The 23,620-nt window shown below is 48.3% G+C and overlaps 2 protein-coding genes across 2 annotated transcripts; one reads left to right on the top strand and one right to left on the bottom strand.

Annotated features, from left to right (window-relative positions):
- The first annotated feature begins 8,078 nt into the window (after nucleotides 1–8,078).
- Nucleotides 8,079–14,353, top strand: LOC136509568 (auxin response factor 25-like). Its single transcript, XM_066504329.1, has 14 exons — nucleotides 8,079–9,034; nucleotides 9,398–9,510; nucleotides 9,879–9,977; nucleotides 10,050–10,106; nucleotides 10,218–10,373; nucleotides 10,488–10,572; nucleotides 10,905–10,995; nucleotides 11,097–11,261; nucleotides 11,337–11,459; nucleotides 11,530–11,605; nucleotides 11,789–11,936; nucleotides 12,026–13,170; nucleotides 13,430–13,620; nucleotides 13,719–14,353. Exons 1-14 carry the CDS (start codon nucleotides 8,986–8,988, stop codon nucleotides 13,915–13,917), a joined length of 2,697 nt encoding a protein of 898 aa, XP_066360426.1. The 5' UTR covers nucleotides 8,079–8,985; the 3' UTR covers nucleotides 13,918–14,353.
- Nucleotides 14,354–15,561: 1,208 nt separating this feature from the next.
- On the bottom strand, nucleotides 15,562–18,850 carry LOC136509115 (uncharacterized). Its single transcript, XM_066503922.1, has 5 exons — nucleotides 18,538–18,850; nucleotides 17,564–17,723; nucleotides 16,559–17,450; nucleotides 16,320–16,401; nucleotides 15,562–16,150 (listed from the first exon to the last, which is right to left on the bottom strand). The coding sequence occupies exons 1-5, from the start codon at nucleotides 18,565–18,567 to the stop codon at nucleotides 15,944–15,946; spliced, it is 1,371 nt and encodes a 456-aa protein (XP_066360019.1). The 5' UTR covers nucleotides 18,568–18,850; the 3' UTR covers nucleotides 15,562–15,943.
- Nucleotides 18,851–23,620: the final 4,770 nt, after the last annotated feature.

Below are 23,620 nucleotides of genomic sequence, written 5' to 3'. Positions count from 1 at the left end.
GGTACTGTAGCACTTTCGTTTGTATTTGGTAATTAGTATCTAATTATGGACTAATTAGGTTCGAAAGTTTCGTCTCGCGATTTCTCACCCAACTGTGCAATTAGTTTTTTTTCGTCTATATTTAGTACTTTATACATGTGCTGTAAGATTCGATGTGACGGGCCTAAGTGGCGCCGCCCTTCTTCTCTAGTCAAACGGAAGCTTAAACTAGGATGAGTACGGTGGGCCCCGGACGACCGCTGCCAGAAGATGGACGTGATGTCGTCGTCGCTGCCGATACGGCGCCATACCAAATAGCAGGTGGCCACGTGGCCCGGCCGTCAACACAGCCTACAGACGTACTACTACAGTAACGTGGGTGCTAGTAAGGCTGGATAACGAGCCAGCTCGGCTCGTTTGGGCTCGGCTCGTTTTGGCTCGTTAAGATAACGAGCTAGCTCGGCTCGGCTCGTTATCCTAACGAGCCAGAAAGCCAGCTCGGCTCGGCTCGTTAAAAGCTCGAGCTGGCTCGTTAAGCTCGCGAGCCAGGTATAAAAATACACAAAATATAATATTTGCATTTATTTAAAGTTTGAGAATAATAATAATACAAAAGAAATGAATCTAACAACCTTAAATCAAATAAAAAAATTAATATGCGCTAATATATATACAAGTATAATAAAATACTATAGTATTCATGCATCTAACTACCTTAAATGATACTTTTTTTCCTGGAAGCTTGGCTCGTTTAGCTCGCGAGCGGCTCGCGAGCTGGCTCGAGTTGGCTCGTTATAGCTAACGAGCTAAAATCTTGGCTCGGCTCGGCTCGTTATCTTAACGAGCCGAGCCGAGCCGAGTCGAGCTAGCCACGAGCCGAGCGAGCTAACGAGCTTCGAGTTTTTCGTCCAGCCTTAAAGGTGCTAGCGAACGTATTAGTAGTAGACGTATCGGGGCCGGCCCAGCCCAACATGAGGTCCTCTCAGTCCAGTCCAGTCGAGTCCACCAGGCAGAAGAAGCGAGAGGCGAGGAGACCCCACGTACCCCGCCCGCGCTCCTCCCCTGGCCGACAGACACGTCACCCGCGTCTTCCCGTCCTGCGCTCCTGTGTCAGGTCCAGTCACAGGCCGGCCGGGCCCCACCGGCAGCCGGCACGCGTGCGTGCCGACTGCTCAGCCACTCGGTACTGGTCTACTCGCTCAGTCGCACAGCAAGTGCACTTCTATGGTTCAATTTTTTTTCCAAAATAAACATACCTTTATACATGGAACAAACTAACTTTATTTATCTTTTTCTACTTTCTCTCTTGCCCAAAGTATAATGACTACAACTTTGTAGAGATATATATGTAATTTTTAACTAAGGTCTTGTTTAGATCACCTCCAAATTCTACCTAATATGCGAATCCGCTGCCCAACGAAAGCGCAAAGCATCCATGTACACTCTGCAGTTTCGAAAGATTCCTCCGCATGACGATGGTCCTGGCTGACCTCTCGAGCATCCATCTGTATTAACTTGAATCCATCCAGGAGGTGGAGGTTGCCATAGAATAGAGTGGATCACCGGAGCTTTGCGTGGTTTCCCTTTAAGCCCCAACGCCCGAAGTCTAAGCAGGTCAGTCTGCGAAAGTGTGCTTCGAGCCCAGTTGAGCTTTCCAAGTTCTCACGTGCGGATGGGAGGCGCGAATGCTATTTGCCAACTGGTGACCCTGCCCGAGCAGTTCAGAAAGTTCCTCTTCCGTCTTCTCACGAGCAGACAAAACTTGGGTCAACTTCTGGATAAACTTCACTTTGCTTTTCAATTCTCTCGTTGGAAGGACTCCAACTATATGACATGCAACTGCCACTGGACTAACATCGGAACCGAAGACCCAGGCAAGAATCTTCTCTGTAAGAGACCTTAAGAGGTTCTCTGTTCGCACATCCGTTTTCTTGCTCCTCGGCTAAGGTTGAATCAGATATAGAAGAAGCGGAAGCAGGAAGCTGAAGGATATCCCTAGCGTATAAGGGCTAGCGATATTCGTACGAAACATATATGACTACGAATTGATAGTTGCAGACGGCTGTAGATAAGGTTGTTGCTTCGGCTCCTCGGCTAAGAAAAATAATAGTTGTATTGGCAAGGCATGAAAGGGATTTTCTAATGCTATCCGAAGATGAATCGGAATACGGAACCGGAAGCCGTAGCCCAGAACCTTAAGCTTGAGCGGAAGGGGAGGAAACCGCCTATTCGAACTGGCGGGTGGATGGATACCCTAGTTCTTATTGCTTTGTCGGAGCAGGGGCGGAGAGGGATTCATTAGTTTGACAACACAAGGGTGTCATGTGGAGAAAGAGAATTGAACTATTCTCCGGGTACGGGTACCGCTTAAGCCCAAGCAAGTGAAGAAATCCTGTAAGATGGACTTGATTTACTTTCTTTTCACTCTCTCTCCATCACATCAATTTTTAGCCGCTTGCATGGAGCATTAAATGTAGGTAAAAAAAATAACTAATTGCACAGTTTAGTTGGAAATCACGAGATGAATCTTTTGAGCTTAGTTGATCCACCATTAGACAATATTTACCAAATAAGACGAAAGTGCTACTATTCATTAGTTTGAAATTTTTTGCAATCTAAACATGGCGATCTTTTCACCTGAATTTCTCTTATTTTTTGCAGTACTCGTACTGGGCAGTACACCGCCGCACGGCCTGCACCGCACGGCGGCCGGCGGCCACGGCCAGCGGCCCAGATGCCCCAGACGAGCCGTCCCGTCGCTCGCGGCCCCTCCGGCGCTGCGCTGCGTGCACGTCGGACTCACGTCCGAGCCTCCGAGGCCGCTGCAGCCCGCACTGCATGGTGCATGCTCCTGCTGGCGCACAGGAGCACAGCGCACTCGTAGTAGTAGTACACCGGCAGGCAGGCGTCAGGTCCCGTCGTGTCGGCACGGCACCGCCGACTAGACTAGTCCAGCAGCAGTGCACTGCAGCCCCGTCCCGTCCCGTCGCCGCCCCGGCTTTCCACACCACGCGAGTAGGCGACGCCCAACGGTGACCTGGTGGTGGGGCCGCCGAGGCAGTGGGCTGGCTGGGCCTTGGTGCTGCTGCTGAGCGGCCTCGCGGGGAACGGGCAGTAGCACCTGGTGGTCCCAGGCAGGCAGGTGGGTCCGGGAGGAACGCGTGCATGGGAGTTGGATTGGATAGAGCGCGGGCGCGCGGCCGCCGAGCACGGTAACTTCTCTACGGAAGCGGGCGTGCGTGTGTCCGGTCGGTGGCTGGGCTGGCCTCTGCCTGCCGGTAAAAGTAAAACCGTCAACGCAACGGCCCTGCCCCCGTGCACTGGAGTAGCTGGTGGCGCACTGCACTGTAGTGGGCTCCGGGCTCCCCTCGCCGTAGGCCCCCTGGGCCTAGGCCGTATCAGGCGGCCATCCACTCCCCCGCGACACGCCGGCCCGCTCCCGAGTTGTCACTGGAACGGCGAGCTCGCCCGTCCGTCTCGACTCGGACGGTCCGGATCGTCCGCACGCGGCGCACGGGACGGCTATTGGCTCAAGGGGACGACGGACGAATCCTCGTACTGCCAGCCGCGAGCCCACGAGAGGGGGGTGCCAAAAATGGCGGTGCTGCCCTTGCACGTGCTGGCCACCGTCAGCTTCGGTCAAGATCGTCGTCCCGGCTCTGATGCCGTTTGCACTCGGTACGAAGACTGGAAGGAGAGGGTTCCTCCTCGGTCCTCTCCTCCTTGTGGCAGGCTGATTGTGTTGCCCCGTGCAGTTTTAATTTGAGATGGGGTAAACTAGTGCGATTCAGGCAAGTTTCGAAATGGTCCGTGCAGGAGAAAGGACAATTTACTCTCTTTTTAATGCAAAGTACAAGTTACTCTTAACTAACCTTAACTTAATTTGTTCGGTGGAAAAAGCTTAACACTCAATAAACACGTACTTTTATATGTTTTTATAAGGTACTTTTATATGTTTGACAATGCCAAAACCGTATAGTAGGTGCCGTGATGGGACTGGGACTCAAACACGGTTGGAGGTCTTGTTGCAAAAGGACGATGCTATAGGTTGTGGTGTCGTATGGCAAGACTATATATGACGTCGATTTATTTGGCACCAAGCATCAACCAACACCATCGTTCACATTTCACTCGACTTCGCCAACGTGATGCGGTGCCACTATCTTGTCCATATATACCACATTCATATTAAAAAAAACATCACATCTATGCATCGGACAAAATGTTTTCATTGCTTGAATGCAAGATGGCAAATATGTCATTTATGTCGTATGTCCATTACAAATACTAACATCCATACTAATACCACAATACAAATAGTACTAAAAATCATCACTACTACTCTCGCATACAGCTATTCCTTTTTAGTTCCAAAAGAGAATACATGTACATATAAAAAAAGGTGACTAAAATTTGCAACAATGCTAAGAGGAATACATGTACATGCTTCCACATTGACTATATATAACAATAATTTCATCAAACATAATCAAATCTCAGTCTATAGCCCTTTTACTCGTATTAGGATTATATCGGTGCGAAAAGTGACCAACAAGTAAATATTTGTAGTTTTGCCGTGCGTTATGATCGGATGTGGCCTAGCACTCAATGACATAGGTTTTATACTGGTTCAAGGCAACGTGCCCGACGTCTAGTTTAAGTCGGTCGGTGACTTATTTCTGAGCCTAGGTGCTCGAAGTTTATTGTGGGGTTACAAATGAGTAGAAATGATAAGGGGTGTGTTAAAGGCCTGGTCGGACTCTGAACCGAATGAAAAAGAGTGACGGGTGCTCTAACGTGCGCTAAGTATTAGAGCGTATGCTCTGTGTAGCTTTCGAGTTCTAGAGCTATTGAGCTGTTCGAGTTCTCAGGTCCTCGAGTGCTCGAGTCCTCTAGCCTCCTCCCGTTGGAAGAGAGTGCATCCCCTTTTATAGTTGAAATGGATGGCTTTACAAGTCAGAGAGAAAGAAAGAGAGTAGTATACATGTCCTATCTAGTCTTGTTGTCCACGCTGTTGGGTACGAGACGATCGTCGGCGCCCACAATACTGTTTATGTATGGACACATTTGGCAGGCTCTACCGTGTTTGTCCTGGTACGGCAAACGTCGGCGCCTACAATACTGTTTGCGCTCTGACGCGTCTGGAAGGTTGTATAGTGCCCGTCTGGCAGTGGCCTGGTGGCACCATCCTGCAGGTGCGCAGGGCATGGTAGGGTACGGTCCTCGGTATTGCGATTGACTTGAGCGTCTTACCTTATCTGCTCCGCCTGATCCCCGGGCCCTCACCGAGCAGGCGTCCCCGGTCAGTCGGTCACAGTCGGTCCCAACCGTGTCGGTCGAGAAAGAACAGCGAGCGGAGGTTTGGCGTATCCTCGGTCGGAGTTGGACTGCGGTCCCACCTTAGCCAGGCCTTTCGGTCGGGGACCGGATCGTGGTCTCGGCCTATCATTATGTACCTGGGCCGGCCCATGCGTGAGTTGTCGTTGTACCGCCTGCTGGGCCGGGTTTTGCAGGGAAGCGGGTCCGTTGGGGACCCTAGGTTTATGAATCCGATATATTATATATGAATATAATGTTGGTAAAAAGAGGCAAAACTAATGGACAAAACCTGAGAGAAAGTAAAGGAAGGTCACCATGTATAATCGGATTCCACCTAGATTCCCTTTGATCTAGTCCCGATTTTTATGAATCTACATAGGGAAGGTCAAGAAGGAGATAGAATAGGGAGGAGAGATGCTGCTAAAGATATACAAAAGGGAGTAGTTGGCTAGGTGTGTGCAAGTGGTTAGAGCATCTCTAGCAGTTCCCCAATATCACCTCTCATCCCATAAAACTGTCATATTGGGAGAGATAGCACATTTTTCCTTCTCCAGCAGTCCCCCAATAGCCCTCCCTTTTTTTTTGGTGGCCATCAATATCTTGCCCATCTCCCCTCAAATGAAGGGGGGAGTTGCGTCTCCCCCAATAGTATGGGGCCCGCGAAAACCGCCACTCCTTCCACATAAGGACGCGCCACCCGTGGCGAAGATGGCAGAGTGTGCCGCCGCCATGGCCTTCTCCTGTGCCGCTGAGTGCACGCTCCCTCGGCTGCGCGTGGTGGGTGGCCCGCCGCCTCTCCCTCTCGGGCGCCGACGACAGAGCGTCGTGGCCCACGGCCTCGCCCGCCTCCTTCGGTCGTAGATCCAGTGAGGTCAGCCGGAGCCTCGCCAGGCGTGCTCACGATCGTGGCCATGGGCGGGCGAAGGGGCGCCATGGCTGGCTGCGCGAACGCGACAAGTGGTTCCGACTTGCGGTGGTGGGCGCTGAAGCCAAGGCCTGCGAGGCCTACGACGAGCGGAGCTAGCGCGGGCGCCTCTGACGCGACGCGATGCGATGCGATGAGAAGATGAACGGAAGAGAAAAGAAAAGGGAAAAAATAATTGTTACTGACAGGTGGATCCCACATTCTGGGGGGAGTTTTTGGTGATCTGCTGGAGCATCTCCCCCAATAATCTGAAAAAGTAGTATTGGTGACCACCGAATACCATCCTATTGGAGATGAAGTATTAGGGGACTGCTGAAGATGCTCTTAATAAGGTGTTTGGTGTGAGAAATTGGTTAGTCCATCTTTTCATTCCTTATTTCTTTATTTAATTTGTGGAATGCAATGGATTGATGCATCATCAACTCATTCATCTCATAAGCTAATAATTAATATTTATATGAAAACAAAGTCACTTCCACTAAATTTAAGGACCTAGAATTGTTTGATTCTTCGAACCAAACACATTCCACTAAATCATTCCACACGACGCCACAACCTTTAATGCCATCAGAACACAACACTGACAGGCACCATACTTTACATGCACGGTGCTAGTGCAGACGGTGTCATGCAGTCCCCGGTCACACGTAAGCATGGTGTCGTGCTAGTAATTGCCGTATTAACAAAGCACAACACCAAAAAGCATATGGTACCACCAACAATGCTAAATAATGCCAGTTTTTGAGCGCTCACACATTAATGGTAGCATCAACAATGTTAATAGTATAACATATGGTTTAATGATAACTATTGCTAAATCTTTTTTTTACCATTGCTTGCTTAACATTGTCGAATATTGTCAATTTTCAAGGGTCGCACAATAATGATAGATCAATAATATATCAACTATCGATGTCATGTATTCTATATTTACTTCTAGCCTCGGATACTAAAAGAATGTCTCATTAAACTATCTCAAAATTAACAAAAAATATATAAAATAATTATAAATATTTATATTATTAGATTTCTTATGAAATATTGATATTGGTTATAGTGTTTAAACTAAGTACTCATATAGTCGTACTTTGAACTTCCTCCGTACCTAAATAAATCAATTTATATAAATCATTTTTATATTTAACTAAATTTATATAAAAGAGTATAAATATATATGCTATCAAATAAACACATGGTGTATACATTTACACGAATTTGGTTTCATAAATCTTGATGCTATTTTTCATAGAAATTCTTCAAACTTAGAAAGATTTAATTTAAGATAACTTTAATAATCGATTTATAGTAGGATGAAGGGAGTATTAATTTTGAGACTACGCCCTATTCGCTTGAACTTATCAGTCCAGCTTATCAGCCATGATACAATATTTTTTTTCTTACAACAAAACAACATCAGTCGACTTATCAGTCGCAAAAACTACCGGCCGAATAGAAAAATGGTAATACTAAACTGTACTTCCATATTTTGGTCCTTTGTTCCTCATATGATGCATTGGTAAACTTATTTAAGGTTCGCACCATTATCGCGATGTAAAAAAAACCACATATAAAACTATGCGAAAGATGATCACGACGTGTACGCAAGGCGTATCAAAGCATCCACTTGCAACACTTTCTCCAAAATAATCCACATGGACCTTCTTGGTTTACTTCTTGGAGGAGTCAGTCAAAACTTCAAAACCTTCAAAGCCACAATACATTCAAATTTATCATTTTTTAATTAATAAAGAGGGTATAAAGGGGAAGAAATAAATCTACCCTTTTTGAGATATTTTTTTACTGTCTCCGAGAAGCTATTCTTTGCTATTCTTGGCTTCCCCATATAATCAAAAGAGAGAAAAAAGGGGAAAAGAAAGCAAGGACCACCGCACCACGCCACTCCACTCCGCTCCCCTCCCCTCGATCCAGCCATGGCGGCCTAGGCCCCCCTAGGGTTCCCCGTCAGCCCCCACCCAGGCGCCTCCTGCCGCTTCCGCCGCTCCCCACCCGCTGCCCGATTCGGCCGCCGGCGTCGAATGGGAGGCCACCCGGTGCTCGGAGCCCGACGTGACCGCGCGCTGCCGACGCGGCCGGAGGTTCCCTGAGCTCGGCGGCCGAGGGGGACTCTCGGCGGCGGCGCCGGCGCTGCCTGAGGCGAGGGGGTTTAGGGCGCGTGGCTGGTTCGGGGCGCGCCGCGCGTGCAATGGGGGATTTGAGGCGGTTCCTGTGAGTCACCGCGGCGGGTCTTGGTTCTGCGAACGCGTGGCCTGTGCTTGTGAAGGTGGGGTTGTCTAGCTGCTCCTTGATCGGATGAGCTCAGCTCCGGCGTCCCGCCTCGGTTTCTCCGCGCGTTTGTTCCGTCGGTTGCCCAAAACCCAGCTTCTTGGATCAGGCCGTGCTCATTTCAGCGCTTTTCTTCGGTTCTTTGGGGAAAGGCTGGAGCTTTGAGGTGTCGCCTGGCGAGGGTGCGCAGCCGAGGATTTCCGGGCGATGAGGTCGGCCATGGCGCGCGTTTGCCGCGACAGTCCGGGGTTCGGGTAGCCGGTTCTTGAAGCGGATTTGGCTGCTGCTGCGTGGGAAGGGGGAGGCGGCGGCGGCAGCAGCAGCAGCAGAGGAAGGGTTGCTCTGAAGCGGAAAGGGAAGCAGGCTGGCATTGCTGCCGGGAGCATGGTGAGGTGCTAAGGAGGAGCAGCTCCCGCAGTCGGTCATTTTCGCCGGCCGCACCTTGGTGTTCTTGTCCAAGGTCGTACTGGTGGTGGGAGATGAACCTCTCCCCGCCCAAGATGTCGGAGCCATCCCCTGAAAGTGACGGTATATCTCATATCACAATTTCGGCATTGATTCAGTTCAGAACTTCTCAACTTGTGTTACTCTCTGCATGATTTAGTGGATTATGCAATGCTGTCATTGTGCATTGATGTCTCCAAACAAATAAGCAAAAATGGCTTGCTCTTGTATATGCATGATTACATTCATTCAATCATATTCTTCACTTACTTGCACAAAAGAAAAGGTTCATGCATTGCTTGGCTTCACTCATGGTTCACATGTTGCAGTATTATTGGTATTCACTGAACCTCCTCTTGTCTGTAGCCAAGTCTGAATAGTAGCTTCACATGAACTCTGCTTTCTGGTGGCTTCCTGTTCCACTCATGTGTGTTTGGCATTTTGCAGGGGAACAAAGGTGTCTGAACTCAGAGCTATGGCATGCATGCGCAGGGCCCCTTGTGTCCCTGCCTGTGGTTGGGAGCCGGGTCGTCTACTTTCCTCAGGGCCATAGTGAGCAGGTCGGTCACTCAGCAGTATCTTTGAATAAACTAGATATGGCCGAGTTTGTTGACTAAGACTATCAGGTCTGCAAATGAGGAATAAAAAGAATCACTTGAGCTGCTAACTTTCTGGTTCTTTTGGTTGTATATGTCAAAAGAATCGAGTAGACGTAACACTTCTGAAGATTCAACTGAAAAATTACTTTGCCCAACTATACACATAAAGATATCTTGTATTCAAATAATCAAATTTGTTCAAAGACTGTTATTGCTTGAAGTCACTTTTTAAGTCAATCTAGTTTTGGACAGGTTTATTTGTAGAGAATCACTTGCTGTCGTGCCTTTGTGCTTAAGAGGTTCTTTCGTTTGATTTTATTTCCATGCAGGTTGCTGCATCAACTAATAAAGAAGTTGATGCTCAGATCCCAAACTACCCAAACCTACCTCCGCAATTAATCTGCCAGCTTCATAATGTCACAATGCATGTAAGTTTGAACATAGTGGATCACCATCTAGTCTTTTAAGAAAATTATGAAATAATTTCTTTGTTAATGCAGGCTGATGCGGAGACTGAAGAGGTTTATGCCCAGATGACACTGCAACCATTGAGCCCGGTATTTTACCAATCACCACTTAGCTCTATGCTTTTAACCTGGATTCTCATGAAAAATTCATTCAAAAGGTATTACAATGTCTATACACTCATCAATTGATTCCATGTACAGGAAGAGCAAAAGGGACCTTTTCTTCCAATTGAATTGGGTGCTGGTAGCAAGCAGCCAACTAATTACTTCTGCAAGACATTGACTGCAAGTGACACGAGTACCCATGGTGGATTCTCTGTTCCGCGCCGAGCAGCAGAGAAAGTCTTCCCCCCATTGGTTTGTTTTTTTTAAGATTTCAACTGAAAATTAAGTTTCGTTAAGCTCGATAGATTTATAAGAAATGGTTGTGCTTTTCTCTTGAAAAAAACTAATGCATTCGACCATGTGCAGGATTTTTCACAACAGCCTCCAGTGCAAGAGCTGGTTGCAAGAGATCTGCATGATAATGAATGGAAATTTCGCCACATTTTTCGTGGTATGTACTTAAATTATGGTAGCAAATGGAGAAATGATGCTGTTTGATTAGTGAACAAGTGGAATGGAACTTTAGCAATCAATAAGGAAGGGCGAAAAAATGTTACATGAGCGGCTTTCACTACTTACATATCTCAACTGTCTGTGAACAAGTGTGATTTTGCTTAGGTAGTTAAGTTAGTTTAGTTAGTCTGGAAAATGTTGTATTGATAATATTTCTTTACCTCTGGATGTCTAGTGAAGTTATTGATACACCAAATTATATTCTGGGCTGTCTTGGTTGTTCTTTTTGTATCTTAATGTGATGCTTTGGCCCTTGCATGTGTTGTGCAGGTCAGCCAAAAAGGCATCTACTGACGACTGGTTGGAGTGTTTTTGTAAGCGCGAAAAGACTAGTAGCAGGGGATTCTATCATATTTATCTGGTATTTTCTACTTTTAATTTGAAACTGAACTTTATTCTAGTTTTGTTAAAGCTTCTGAGGTTGCTGACATGGCAAATCCTTTTTGTTTTTCTTTTCACCAGGAATGATAATAACCAACTTCTCTTGGGAATTCGTCGTGCAAATCGTCCACAGACTGTAATGCCTTCTTCTGTGCTATCAAGCGATAGCATGCACATTGGTCTTCTTGCTGCAGCAGCTCATGCTGCAGCCACAAACAGTCGTTTCACTATTTTCTACAACCCCCGGTATGTATGCTATGATCATACCATATTATACTTACCTTGTTTGTGCACTTAAGTAACTTGGTCACCCTTTGTCAGGGCTAGCCCTTCTGAGTTTGTCATTCCACTGGCTAAGTATGTGAAAGCTGTTTACCACACGCGTGTGTCTGTTGGAATGCGGTTTCGGATGCTTTTTGAGACAGAGGAATCAAGTGTCAGACGGTGAGTTTAAACTTATGAAGTGTACACAGCATGGGAACTATGTGCGTCTTATGGTTGCCTCTTCTTTCAGATACATGGGTACAATAACAGGCATAAGTGATCTGGACTCAGAGCGCTGGCCAAATTCACACTGGCGTTCTGTGAAGGTGAATTCTTTAAAACTGTTATATGGTTACAATTTACAAAACAATTGTCAATATCTTGTCTAGTGAAATTTTAATTATTCAATTTTCAAAGCCATCTGTTGTTGCATGCTCTATGTACCCTATGTGAGAACATTTTTTGCGTCGTAATGATGGTTTCTTTCCCTTTGGGTTATTGATACTTAGGTTGGTTGGGATGAGTCTACAGCTGGTGATAAACAGCCAAGAGTTTCACTCTGGGAGATTGAGCCACTGACAACCTTTCCGATGTACCCAACTGCCTTTCCATTAAGGCTAAAGCGTCCGTGGGCTTCAGGACTACCTATGTTCAATGGTTGGCTAACTATTGACCAGAACACCCAGTATTCATGGTAACGGTTCATTTCAGTTTATACTCAAACCAATTTCTCTTTGTATATGTAGGTGGGAGGAGCGATGAGTTCGCTCGTTATTCTTCTCTCATGTGGCTTCGAGATGGAAACAGAGGGGCTCAGTCACTGAACTTCCAGGGACTTGGAGCATCACCATGGCTTCAGCCAAGAATAGATTATCCATTGTTGGGTCTGAAGCCAGATACTTACCAGCAGATGGCTGCTGCCGCACTGGAAGAAATTAGAGCTGGGGATCATTTGAAGCAGACATCTTCTCTCCTGCCAATCCAACAGACTCAAAATTTGAATGGTGGATTAGATCCTTTGTATGGAAATCCTGTTCTACAGCAGATGCAGTTCCAATCTCAGCAGTCACCCCTGCAAGCTGTGCAGCAAGGTTATGGTCAGAATGCAAGCGACTCTGGGTTCCTTCAAAATCAGCTGCAGCAGCTGCAGCTGCAAAAGCAGCAGGAGCCACCACCACCACAGCAGCAGCAGCAGCAGCAGACACAAGTTCTGCAGCAACAATCGCATCAGGAAATGCAACAGCACCTCTCAGCTAGTTGTCATGATATTGCTAATGTAGCTTCTGGTGTGTCCGAGTCTGGATCTGCTTGTCAATCACAATCTTCTTTGCTTTCTGGGTCATCGTTCTATCAACAGAACATCTTTGATGGAAACAATGGTCCAGATCTGCATCTGCACAACAGTTTCCACAACTTTTCAAGCCAAGAGTCCTCCAACCTTCTTAATCTCCCAAGAAGTGGCCAATTAATGGTATCAGAGGGATGGCCTTCAAAGAGGTTGGCCGTGGAATCTCTTGCTGGTCATGAGCTCCAACCTGTGCAGCCCAAGCTTGAGACAGTGAATCACCAGAGTAATGTACCTCACATTTCTGGCACCTTGCCGCCACTGTCAGCAAGAGACGGTTCTAGTGCCCAGGCTTGTGGTACAAATGTTCAGAGTCACCTGCTTTCATCATCATTTGCAATCCATGATGGCTTGTCAACTGTCAGGAGTGGTGGTGTTGGCAGTGGAACTGATGCGACAACCATAGCTTCGTTGAGATATGGTGACATGAATTTGCTACCTGAAAACTCCATAGCAACTTCCAGTTGTTTGGGTGAATCAGGAACCTTCAATTCTCTTGACAATGTTTGTGGTGTAAACCCATCACAAGGTGGAACCTTCGTGAAGGTATGTGTTCCTACTTGTGCTGTATATTTCTTCAAATCCATCAAAGGGCATGTGAAGTTGCCAAGTTAGTAACTGCAAGAGCACTTTGTTTTGTGGAGGTAAAAAGGTCCATTTTGGTGTGTTGTCGGGTTGATGGTTCACAAAGCAATCAATTAAATCTTCAAGTTCTACGCTTGTCGAGCGATCTTCAAGTTCTTCAAGTTCGTAACTGCATCACATCCTTTTGACGCCTTCTGTTCCCTTTTTGTTCCACCACTAGGTTTACAAATCAGGGTCCCTCGGGAGATCGCTCGACATCACCAGATTCAGCAGCTACTACGAGTTACGTAGCGAGCTCGAGCGGTTATTTGGTCTTGAAGGCCAACTGGAGGACCCTGTAAGATCAGGCTGGCAGCTTGTATTCGTCGACCGGGAAAATGATATTCTTCTCGTCGGCGACGACCCGTGGCAGTACGTGCATGCAGAACTATCTTCCTTTTGCGTATACATATTTATGTGGTCTGAATTTCACTCAGCGTGATCATCGTTGGACCCCATGTTTTTTCCAGGGAGTTTGTGAATAGCGTATGGTGCATAAAGATCCTCTCGCCACAAGATGTGCAGCAGATGGTCCGCGGCGGAGGCGACCTTCTGTCTACACCTGGAGCGAGGATGCTGCAGAGCAGTGTCTGCGATGACTATTCTGCAGGCCACGACATGCAGAACCTCACCAGCAGCATTGCACCTGTGGTGCCTCTGGACTACTGAGACTGAGATGAAGACCGGAATCTGAAGTTCTGAACCAAAACCAGCAATTCTGCACCGGAGGATTGCCATCTACAAGTTGTTTCAGTTCCTATGATCTTCTCTCAAGTCCTGTTGGTCAGAAATAACCTAATCGTTAATATAGCTAGATGATCCATTGTATCACTATGGTAATGGACATGTTGTACGATAGCTACTGTAGCTATGTGATAGCCATAGCCTAAGCTCTAAATGGCAGGCAATAATTGCTCTATGAAAGTATGAATGCAGGCACTCACTGTAGAGGTGACCTAGCCCTGTAGTTCTCTCTATTATCTTGGCATATCTAAAACAGATGGTTCCATGTGGCGCCTAAACTATTGAAACCAGTCACTGCTGCCTATGTTAATTTTTTTCAACTCAATTTGCGGTTGTTTGATCTTGCTGCATGCCAATGAAGTCAAATTTTTTGTCCTGTTTGTAATTCAGTAGTCTGTACCCTGTAGGCTTTGACCTGTTAATCCGCAACTTTCATGTCTACCAAACAATGATTTCTATGGAATCAGGGTATAGCATAGAAGAGGAACCCTTTTTAGGGTTCCTAAGCTCTCTCTTGGCCCCATGTGCCATTAAGAATGCTGGAATCATCTTAACACTTGAAGGGTCAATCTCTGAAATTTCTAGTAATCAGAGTAATTTATTAGATGGTTTTACTATGGCTTGGATTAAAAAAAAATAGTAACATGTGTTTGTAAATAGTGAGATTGCTCCAGAATTGACAGTGGCTTCTCCTGGTTCTACTAGAAATGTACACCAGTTAAAAACAGAACTTTACACATCTGCAGCATTTGGCTACAGCCCAGATTGCTTGCTAGAACTCAGTTTGAGTTCAGAATTGACAGTGTCTCCTCCTGGTTCTAGAAATGTACACCAGAACTTTTACACATCCGCATTTGGGTACATCCCAGTTCTGTCGATGAGAGCATTCCCTATTTCCCTATTTGGGTGACAATCTAGTTCGCAGATTGTACAGACAGGGCAAGCACCACATTTCTCAGTGGCCCGACGTGAATGCGCTCACGCTGCATTTTTTTTCTCTTCGAATAATCAAAAGTTTTACATATCATTGTATTAAGATCGAGAAGAGTGCGTGGTTACAACGACGCGCCACCGCAATGGAGCACTGGGGATGGTGAAAGGATTTAAGACGTGTTTGGGACTGTTTCGCTCCACGGTTTTCAGCTCCGCTCCACGTTTTTTAGCCAAACGGTTTCAGCTCCACGCACTTGCTCCAGGAAAAAGGGTGGAGTTGTGAGAGCACCTAAAGAGGTACTCCACAAACTCAACAGTTTTTTGTGGAGCTGCTCCACGGTGAAGTTTGTAGAGCAGAGTTTATGTAGAGCAGAGTTAGGGAGTCCCAAACACCCCCTTAATCACTGCCCTGCGCTCACGCTGCAGTCAGTCAAAGAGCTAGGCTGAAGCTGAAAAACTCCGGAGCTGATCGCAGGAACCAGGTCAAAGCATGCATGGAAGTAGGGAGAGTAGACATGCTTGCATGCAACCGGTCAAAGCCACAAGAATTCAGCTAGGAAGCATTGCCAGCTGATTTTGCAAATTGTTTGTTTAGATGTATGATTCTGCATTTTCTACCATCAATGGGCCCTGGAATCACTAATATTTACATAGGCAAGCAGTGGAGAATGGAGCCTGCTCCAACAGACTACCGGCTGTCCTGATCCTTGGCAACAACACTTGTTCCATTTAGTTTCTGAACATGTAGGGCGGTTTAAAGAGTAGATTATCTGAACATCAGCTGGCTGCAGGCCAAACTAGACAACCAGCTCAGGATTACACAAAGGCAGACACCAAACCACAGCGACGAGCAGCTAGCAGTGCCCTGGGACTGGGATAAACATGAACCAGGGATGAATTTTCATGTACTTACAAATTAAGCCCATGCCATTGCCCTGATATACTGCCATCAGCTATGGAATTGGAACAGAGAATCAGAGATGAATGTCAGCTCTTGTTCCAGAGCGTGGTAGCTACACTAGAGGAACCAGGCGCAGCACCGCCGGAGCCGGCACGGCTCACGGCCGGTCTTGCGGATGCGCTCCACCTGCCGCGCCAGCCGGGACGCCTGCCGGCTCCGCCGCGCCTCCACCCTCACCTGCTTCCCCTCCACCTTGTGGCTCAGTGCCGACAGCCTCCTGGCCAGGTCCTGCTTCGCCCGGGCTTTCATCTGCTCTGCCTGTGCCTGAACCATTCAGTCCAATATACTCATCAGAGTGAGAATTGCTGAATAGGAGTACTCCATCCATGAATTCGAACCAATGCAGCTAATAGAGAATGTTGTTCAGAGATTGATTGAAAGAAGGAAACTCGAAAAAGTTCAGAAATAGAAAAATTGAATGAATGGAACTCACCTCGGCCTGCCTCAGCTTGGCTTCGAATTTGGATTTCTGTAAGCTTTCCCACTCCTGTATCTTCACCTCCTTCCTCTGGTAACTGATCATGCACATGATAAGGAATTAGAAGTCACTCAATTAGTATATGATCAGAACAATTCCTGGAGATTTCTTTACCAAGTTAGCATCAGCAACAGAGATTCAAAGCGTTTTCAATGAAAATTCTTGTCAAGGGGAATTTTATTTTTTTTGCTCACCGTGACGCGAGTTTACACTTTTTGGACTCTTCCCACGCCGTGGCGCGAGCTTCGAACGCCTTCCTCTTGATCTCCTCGTCGATGTCACCGGCGCCCTTCTCCGGGGACGCGGCGGTGAGGAGGCTCTCCTCCTTGCTGGCCCACGACGCGATGTTCATCTTGCCGAGCTGCAGGCCGAGCGCGGCGATCTCGCGCCGCGTCCTGAGCCGGAGCTCCCGTTCCGACGCGGAGGCCGACGACGACGCCGACGCGCAGCCGCCGCCGCCCCTGGGGCTGGACGGCACCGAGCAGAGCGGGCTGAGCGACGGCGTGACGGCGCCGGCAGGGGTGCCGCTGCGCGACTGCTCCTGGCTCGCGATCGGCGTCATCTCCGTCCCGACGTCCCGCATCGACACCGACACGGACACCGACGGCGCGAAGCGGAGCTTCTTGTGCGGCGGCTTGCTCGCCGGCCCGCTCACTGACGACGACGGCGACGAGGACTTGGACGACAGCTCGGTCAGCGCACTCGCGGCCGCGCCGCTGGCCCTGGACGCCGTCGCGGACTCCGGCGCGACGCGGCCGCCGGGGCATGGCGGCGCCGCCGCGGCGGCGGGCTTCTTGGAGAAGATGGGGTTGGAGTGCACGACGTGGCGCCCCGCGATCCACTTCTCCGCGTCGTTCCACTTGGATGGCACCTGCTGCCGGAAGAACGGCGCGGACACCGCCACCGTCGTAGCCGGCACGGCCGCCCTCTCCTCCTTGCAGAACTCGAAGTTGCCGCCGGCGCCGGCTCCGTTCTCGATGCCGCTGTCGCTGCCACTCCCACCGCAGCTGCGGCTGCGCGCCGCCCTGCCGTGGCTGGCGTCGGAGCGCGACCGGGAAGAGTCGGACCGGTGGTCCTTGGGGTACTCTGCAGGGCGCAGGCGATCGAATCGCTCACTTCGCTCATCGAGCAACGTGCGGCTGCTTGCGAAAGACGGAATCTTTACGCGTGGCGTCAGAGTGTCAGAGGGAGCAACGCACCTTCGTCGAGCTCTTGCGGCAGGAGGCTGTTGTTGGGGTGGTCATCGTCGTCGTCGAGCCTCGACGGCGGCGACGCTCGCGGCGACTTGCGAGTAGACTCGTCCTTGTGGCCGGAGCCCAGCAGCTTCATCCTGAGCTTGGTTGGAGAGATGACCCCCATCTGCATCCAGAATTCATCCATCACACAAGAACAAGGATTTTAGTATCCATGGGAGTATACTAGTAAAAATCTCAGCACTACTCCAGCATTAGCAGGTTTTTAAAGCGGTCAAAGACGCAGTTACCGAGAGGCAATTGATGTGTGTGTTTCAGCCAGCCCAAACCATTTAGTCAACAGTGTTTTTCTTTCATAATAAATCAATATCAGTCAGCCCAAACTAGCCCAAAAACCAACCAGCAAACAGGCCGTTTGTGTGTGACAGGAAGGAAAGCTGTAAAATGTAGTGGTAGCAGTACTTTTAATGTCACTGTAAATGGCTGCTAGTAATCTGTGCCTTCTGCCTTGCCGCTGCAGATAACACATACTGTATGGGTCAACAGCCTGTTCGGCTGGTGTATACGATCGTGATTTATTATTTTTGGCTGGAATCGTTTACGGCCAAACGAAGGGGATGCAACTATCTGCTCCATACAGTACCAGAAATAAAGCTGTTCATTTGACCCAACCTAACCTCAGCAAAAAAATGACGGAGGGAGAGAATATGGCATCACAGGCCATCAGCAAAGCTTCAGCGAAGGCAGGGAAGAAGAAGACGAAGAACTGACGCAAGAACCGAAGATAAATGGACAAGTTGCAACCATACAGTACGTGCTACTGCTAGTCTGTAATCCATTTGCATCAGTCGCATTGCTACTCCACTCACTACTCTCCTTTTTTTTTTTTTGGAGAATACTCCACTCACTGCTCTAGTACCAAGAACGACAACAATCCGGAAGCGAAGCGATGCAGAGCATTGGAAAGCAATGGCCGTTACCTGAACTTTGTGTATCCTCTCGTACCCCATGGCCACTAAACCTCTCTTGTGCTCTCTCTCTCTCTCTAATCTCTGTAGTATGTGTGTGTGTGTGCTGCATAGCACAAGAAGAGAGGACGGAGGTTCGTTCGTCCGCGCCCAAATGTAGCGACCGCGCGCACAAGAGAGGGGAGTTTAGTTTTATATTGAGTGGAGGAAGGGAGGGGGCGACTAGCGAGGGAGGCGCGCAAGGCAAGCAAAGCAACAAGCACATGCACAGGAACAAGACGACGCCGGCAATGGCATTGGAGACGGAGCTGAGCGAGCGTGCGGGATCCAGTGCGGACCACCAGTCACCACGGGGCGGGTCCCCTCATTCTCGGCAGCTCGGACCGTGTGGCCGGCGCCCGGCGGGAGGAGGGACCGAGGGAGCACCACGTACTGCACCTTCCTCTCCGCTTCACCTTTCGTTTCCATGAATGGATTTTCTTCTTCTTTTCGACATAAGGTTTTCCATGGATAATACTACCAACTTACGAGGGTTTTTATTTACTCAACCAAAGCTGCAACAAATTTGGGTCGAAATCCAAACTATTTCTGGCGAGGAGACTGTCCCAAGAAAGTGTCTCAAATGATTTTCAAATTTTCTAACTCTCAACGTGTTACAATGTGAACACCTTCACCTTAGTCACCGAGTTAGCTTTTCAAAACCATTTCTTAAAACACTTTCACGTGCTTCCTCACCACGTTACTAGGTCCAATACATATGCAAAGTTAGTTCAAACCTAGTGGCACTGTATACTCAATCCGTCTTTACTTTAGAGTTCTGCTCTTAATAGTACGAATATCTATAATAAACCTGATCATATGCTCTATTGCATCTCAGACGACAAAATAATAGCCCCTAACATATACCTTTGCCTTCGCCTTTGGGCTTGGTTTCATTTTCTTCTTCTTCTCCAAGTTTGAGCCTTGGCTTGATATCGATCACCACCATATCATAGCATTGATCATCACATCATATGGACCCTAGCTCAATCACGACTAAATGAAAAGCATTAATCCACTAGTTGTCACTCACTTACCAAAATCAAACATAGGGCTTTCAACTAGCGTGGCTCGTCAGTCATCGTCACACCGGTGGTCTGAGGTTCGCCACACCCCCCCTCCCTCGATCGGAGGTCTGCCTCCTGTTCGAAGCTCCATCGCCGCCCCCTACTTGCAGTTCTACATAGGACGACGATGTTCGGACTTAAGGGGTCGACGGTGGGGGAAACTCCAATTGAAGCCCCGACACCGTATGGCTACAACAGTGGCAAGCTTGGCGCGAAGCTGGACTCCCACTCGACCTCCAGACGTGCGAAATTACAAGGATGGGGCCAGCTCTGCGGGTTCTGCCTTGGCGCGGCTCTGTCGGCGAGATGCCATTGAAGGCGATGTGACGGCGGGATGGCATGGCGCAATTTCTAATTGGAGAAGGACGGCAGCGTAGCGGTGAACGCTCCACGTGCGCGTACGAGTCCGGCACGACGACATGCGACTGCAGCGCCATGACCCGCAAGACGACGGCGGCACGGCACCGCGCACCAAGGTGGCTGGCGCCGGACAGGGAAGGCAACAGTGTGGTGTGGCAACGAGCGCGGACGTGATGGCAGAGTAAGGCGGGTAGGCCTACGCGCATGTAGCCACGAAGGGGTCAATGGCAACAGTGACCGGGTGAACGGCGTGTTGGAGCACAGCGCGACCGGGGCACAGCTCGACGCGACGCGGCAAGCGTGGCTCAGGCAGACGTGACGGCGGGCAGAGTAGCCAGGCTCGTTGGCGCAGTGCGCGTGTGAAAGGTCCTTGTTTAATTTTGGTAATTGAGTGACAACCTAGGTGGACTAATTGTGTTTATGTGAGATACACAGGTGATTAGTCCACAGGTACATGTGTGTGAGCCACATATGCCATGAAGGTGAAAATGGCTTGGAGATGTTGCAAAGCTCACACATGTGATGATGAAGGAGCTTAAATGCACATGAGACATGACATTGAGTCATGTGATCAAGATGGAGAAGATCAAGACAAGACTTGGCTTGATGGACCGGTTGCAAGCGTGAAGGGCAAGTCGAAGGCTTTGGAGTGATGGACCGCGTGGCGGTGAAGCTTGAGCAAGACTTGGCGCCGATGGACGATGGCAACGGTGAAGAGCAAGTAGAGTCAAGATCGATAAACCAATATGATCATGTGATGATATGAAGTGGATCATATCATTGTTGATCGTGTTGGTGCATGTGTTGCATCGACATTGAAGGAGATGGAATGGAATGCGCAAGGACAAATGTATAACCTAGGGCATTTCATTTCACCGGTCATAGGTGTGTAGAGAAAGTTTATGACTGGGTTTAGGATAGATAGCCGTACTATCAAGAGGAAGCAAACTTGTTTGCATATCGGTCATCTAGTGCCACTCGAGTGATCTAACTTTGCATCGTCGCTAGGATCGAGTGGCGTGGCAAGTTGAGTGGCTAACATCCTTTGGGAAATGATTGTGAAAAGCTAACACACATACACATGGTGGTGTACACTTGATGGTGTTGGCACATTTACAAAGGAGGTGGTGTTTGTAGTCTTTCGGGAAAATAGAATGCCTATTTTCTATTGCGCCGGATGTAAATTCTTGTGGTTAGCACATTGGAGCAAGGGTGAAGAAGTTAGAAGTGAAAACGAGTTGATTGCGAAGATGCTGGCGTCGGTCAACTGACCGGACGCTGGATCTGAATGCATCGGACGCTGGCAGGCTACGTCCGGTCAGGCTGACGTACAATGACACAGAAGCTGGAGTGTGACCGGACGCTGGCTGCGTCCGATCAAGTGTGACCGGACGCGTCCGGTCGAGGTCGGTACCTTACTGGAAACGACCAGACGCTGAGGGTTCAGCGTCCGGTCAGTTGAAGCTTGCTATGCATCCGGTCAAGTCAAGTGACCGTTGGAACCAGAACACGTGGTCGTCTACGGGTGACCGGACGCTGAGGTCCAGCGTCCTGGTCAACACGACCGGAGCGTCTGGTCGGCCCTGACCGTTGCCCAGTGAAGGGGTAATGGCTAGTTTAGCCCTTGGGGCTATAAATAGAAGTGGCCTTCGGCCATGGCTGGAGCTGAGCACCTTAGGGGGACTTTGTGTCCATGCTTGAGAGTGCTTGGGAGCCCTCCATCTCACACATACTTGATAGCGATCATTCGATTGTGTGAGTGAGCGATTCTAGTGCGATTGCATCGTGATGGTTGCATCGAGTGGACACTAGGTGATCGAGTTGCAAGCCGGTGGTGCTTGTTACTCTTGGAGGTTGCCACCTCCTAGACGGCTTGGTGGTGGTCTCCGTCGAAGCGCGTAAGAAGCTTGTGCGGCTGCTCTGGAGAAGTGCTTGTGAGGGGCATTGTGCTCGCCCCGCGGGAGCCTGCGAAGAAGCAACTCTAGTAAAGCATGTCACTTGAGCTACCCTCACTTCCTGGAGTAGGTTCTTGCGGCGCCCGACGTGCGGGCTTAGCGGGTGATGCTAATTAGCCACCGAACCACCAAGTGAGCGGTCGACACAACAGGGACTAGCGTGTTGGCAAACACGTGAACCTTAGGAGAAAAATCATCGTGTCAACCTTATTCTTCCCGTTGGTTTGCATCCCCAGTTACACAAGCTTGCAATTACTTTTATACATATTAAGCTTGTGTAGTTGCTCTTGTAATTAGATAGCTTGTGTAGCTTGCTAATTACCTTCTTGCTTGTGTAGCATAGAAGTAGCTCCCTTGTGTGGCTAATTTGGTTTTAGTAACCTTGTTAGTCACATTGCTTAGTTTGTGTAGCTAAGTATTTGCGCTCTTTAATTAGGCATTGGTTGCCTTATTATTGAGCATTGCTAGTGAGCTTAGTTAGCTTTGTGCTTTTGCTTACTAGCATGGGTAGAAGCTCCTTTGTTGCTTAAAGTACTAGTGGTATAGGTTTATGTAACCTTGCTCCTATAATTGTTTAGGAGAGCTCTAACTAGCCCGGCACCTTTGTTGCATAATTATTTTCTTTGCAAGGTGCTAGTGAACATATATAGTGGGGTATAGTCTTGGCTAGACCGATAGTTTTAATTCCGCACTTGTATCGGTTAGCCGATGCGATTAAGTTTTAGAAAAGACTATTCACCCCCCCTCTAGTCGCCATCTCGACCCTTCAGCGTGCGTGCGTGAGCGTGTGCCAGGGCGCGGCATCGGTGGTGTGGACCCACGCGGTGGTGCGCGTGTGCACGCTAGGGGTAGGCCAGTGCAGCGCCCAAGCCGAACCAAACCCGGTGACCACGGCCAGACGCTGACACTAATCAAACACGTGACTTACACGCTTTTTAAAGCTGCTTAAAAATCCAATCCGATGATCCAGTAGCTAAACCAGCTATTTTACGTTCAAGATGGTGTATCAAGCTACTAAAACCAACATGTTAGCCATGCTACTACTTAACCTGATTCCCCTATAAAAATTGTCGAACTTAGCTCCATCAAACCATTTTTCGACTTACGAAAATTGACTAAGTTTTTGTTCGGATTCAGCGTCAACTTCGATTTCCAAGCCACCAACTATGCTATCTAGCGAACCCCATTCTCGACCGCAAGTATTTCACCGCCACCTATGAAGTTTGTACTACAAACTTTATCAAAGTCTCGTCTATGCTGTTCTATAGCATTCTCGTTCAATAAAAATTTGTTTAGAACACTAAGTGATACAACGCGACATGAAATATAACATTCGTTTCGTGTTTCCGATTAACAGTTTCAAGTTACGTATATTGCTTTACACCCTATATTACATACATTTATACATAAGTATGATGCTCATGCAGTGTTTTAGCAAAAGACTGTACAGTGTAACACCGAGGGTGTTATAAATCTACCCCCCTAAAACAAAATCTCAACCTAAGATTTCATGTGCCTAGTGTGGGAAAGGAGATAGGAAAATACATTTCAACGTAGCAACTACCTATCAGAACCAGAGAGAAGGTGCTGGTAATGCTTCAATATGTAGCTCTCTTGTTCCACATGTGGCCTCATCCTCGGAGTGGTTTTGCCATTGCACCTTGTAGAACTTTA

The sequence above is a fragment of the Miscanthus floridulus genome, chromosome 15 (genome assembly GCF_019320115.1).
Source record: "Miscanthus floridulus cultivar M001 chromosome 15, ASM1932011v1, whole genome shotgun sequence".
NCBI classification, from domain to species: Eukaryota; Viridiplantae; Streptophyta; class Magnoliopsida; order Poales; family Poaceae; genus Miscanthus; species Miscanthus floridulus.
Note: the sequence above shows the minus strand (reverse complement) of the source record. Positions and strands in the feature narration are given on the sequence as shown.

Coding starts and splice junctions, on each gene's coding strand:
- LOC136509568 (XM_066504329.1), top strand. CDS start 8,986: ATGAACCTCTCCCCGCCCAAGATGTCGGAGCCATCCCCTGAAAGTGAC. Junction 10,996..11,096: donor GATTCTATCATATTTATCTG/GTATTTTCTACT, acceptor TCTTTTCACCAG/GAATGATAATAACCAACTTC. Junction 11,937..12,025: donor AGGACTACCTATGTTCAATG/GTTGGCTAACTA, acceptor TTGTATATGTAG/GTGGGAGGAGCGATGAGTTC.
- LOC136509115 (XM_066503922.1), bottom strand. CDS start 18,567: ATGGGGTACGAGAGGATACACAAAGTTCAG. Junction 17,451..17,563: donor GCCGCAAGAGCTCGACGAAG/GTGCGTTGCTCC, acceptor TGCGCCCTGCAG/AGTACCCCAAGGACCACCGG. Junction 16,151..16,319: donor CCAAGCTGAGGCAGGCCGAG/GTGAGTTCCATT, acceptor TGAATGGTTCAG/GCACAGGCAGAGCAGATGAA.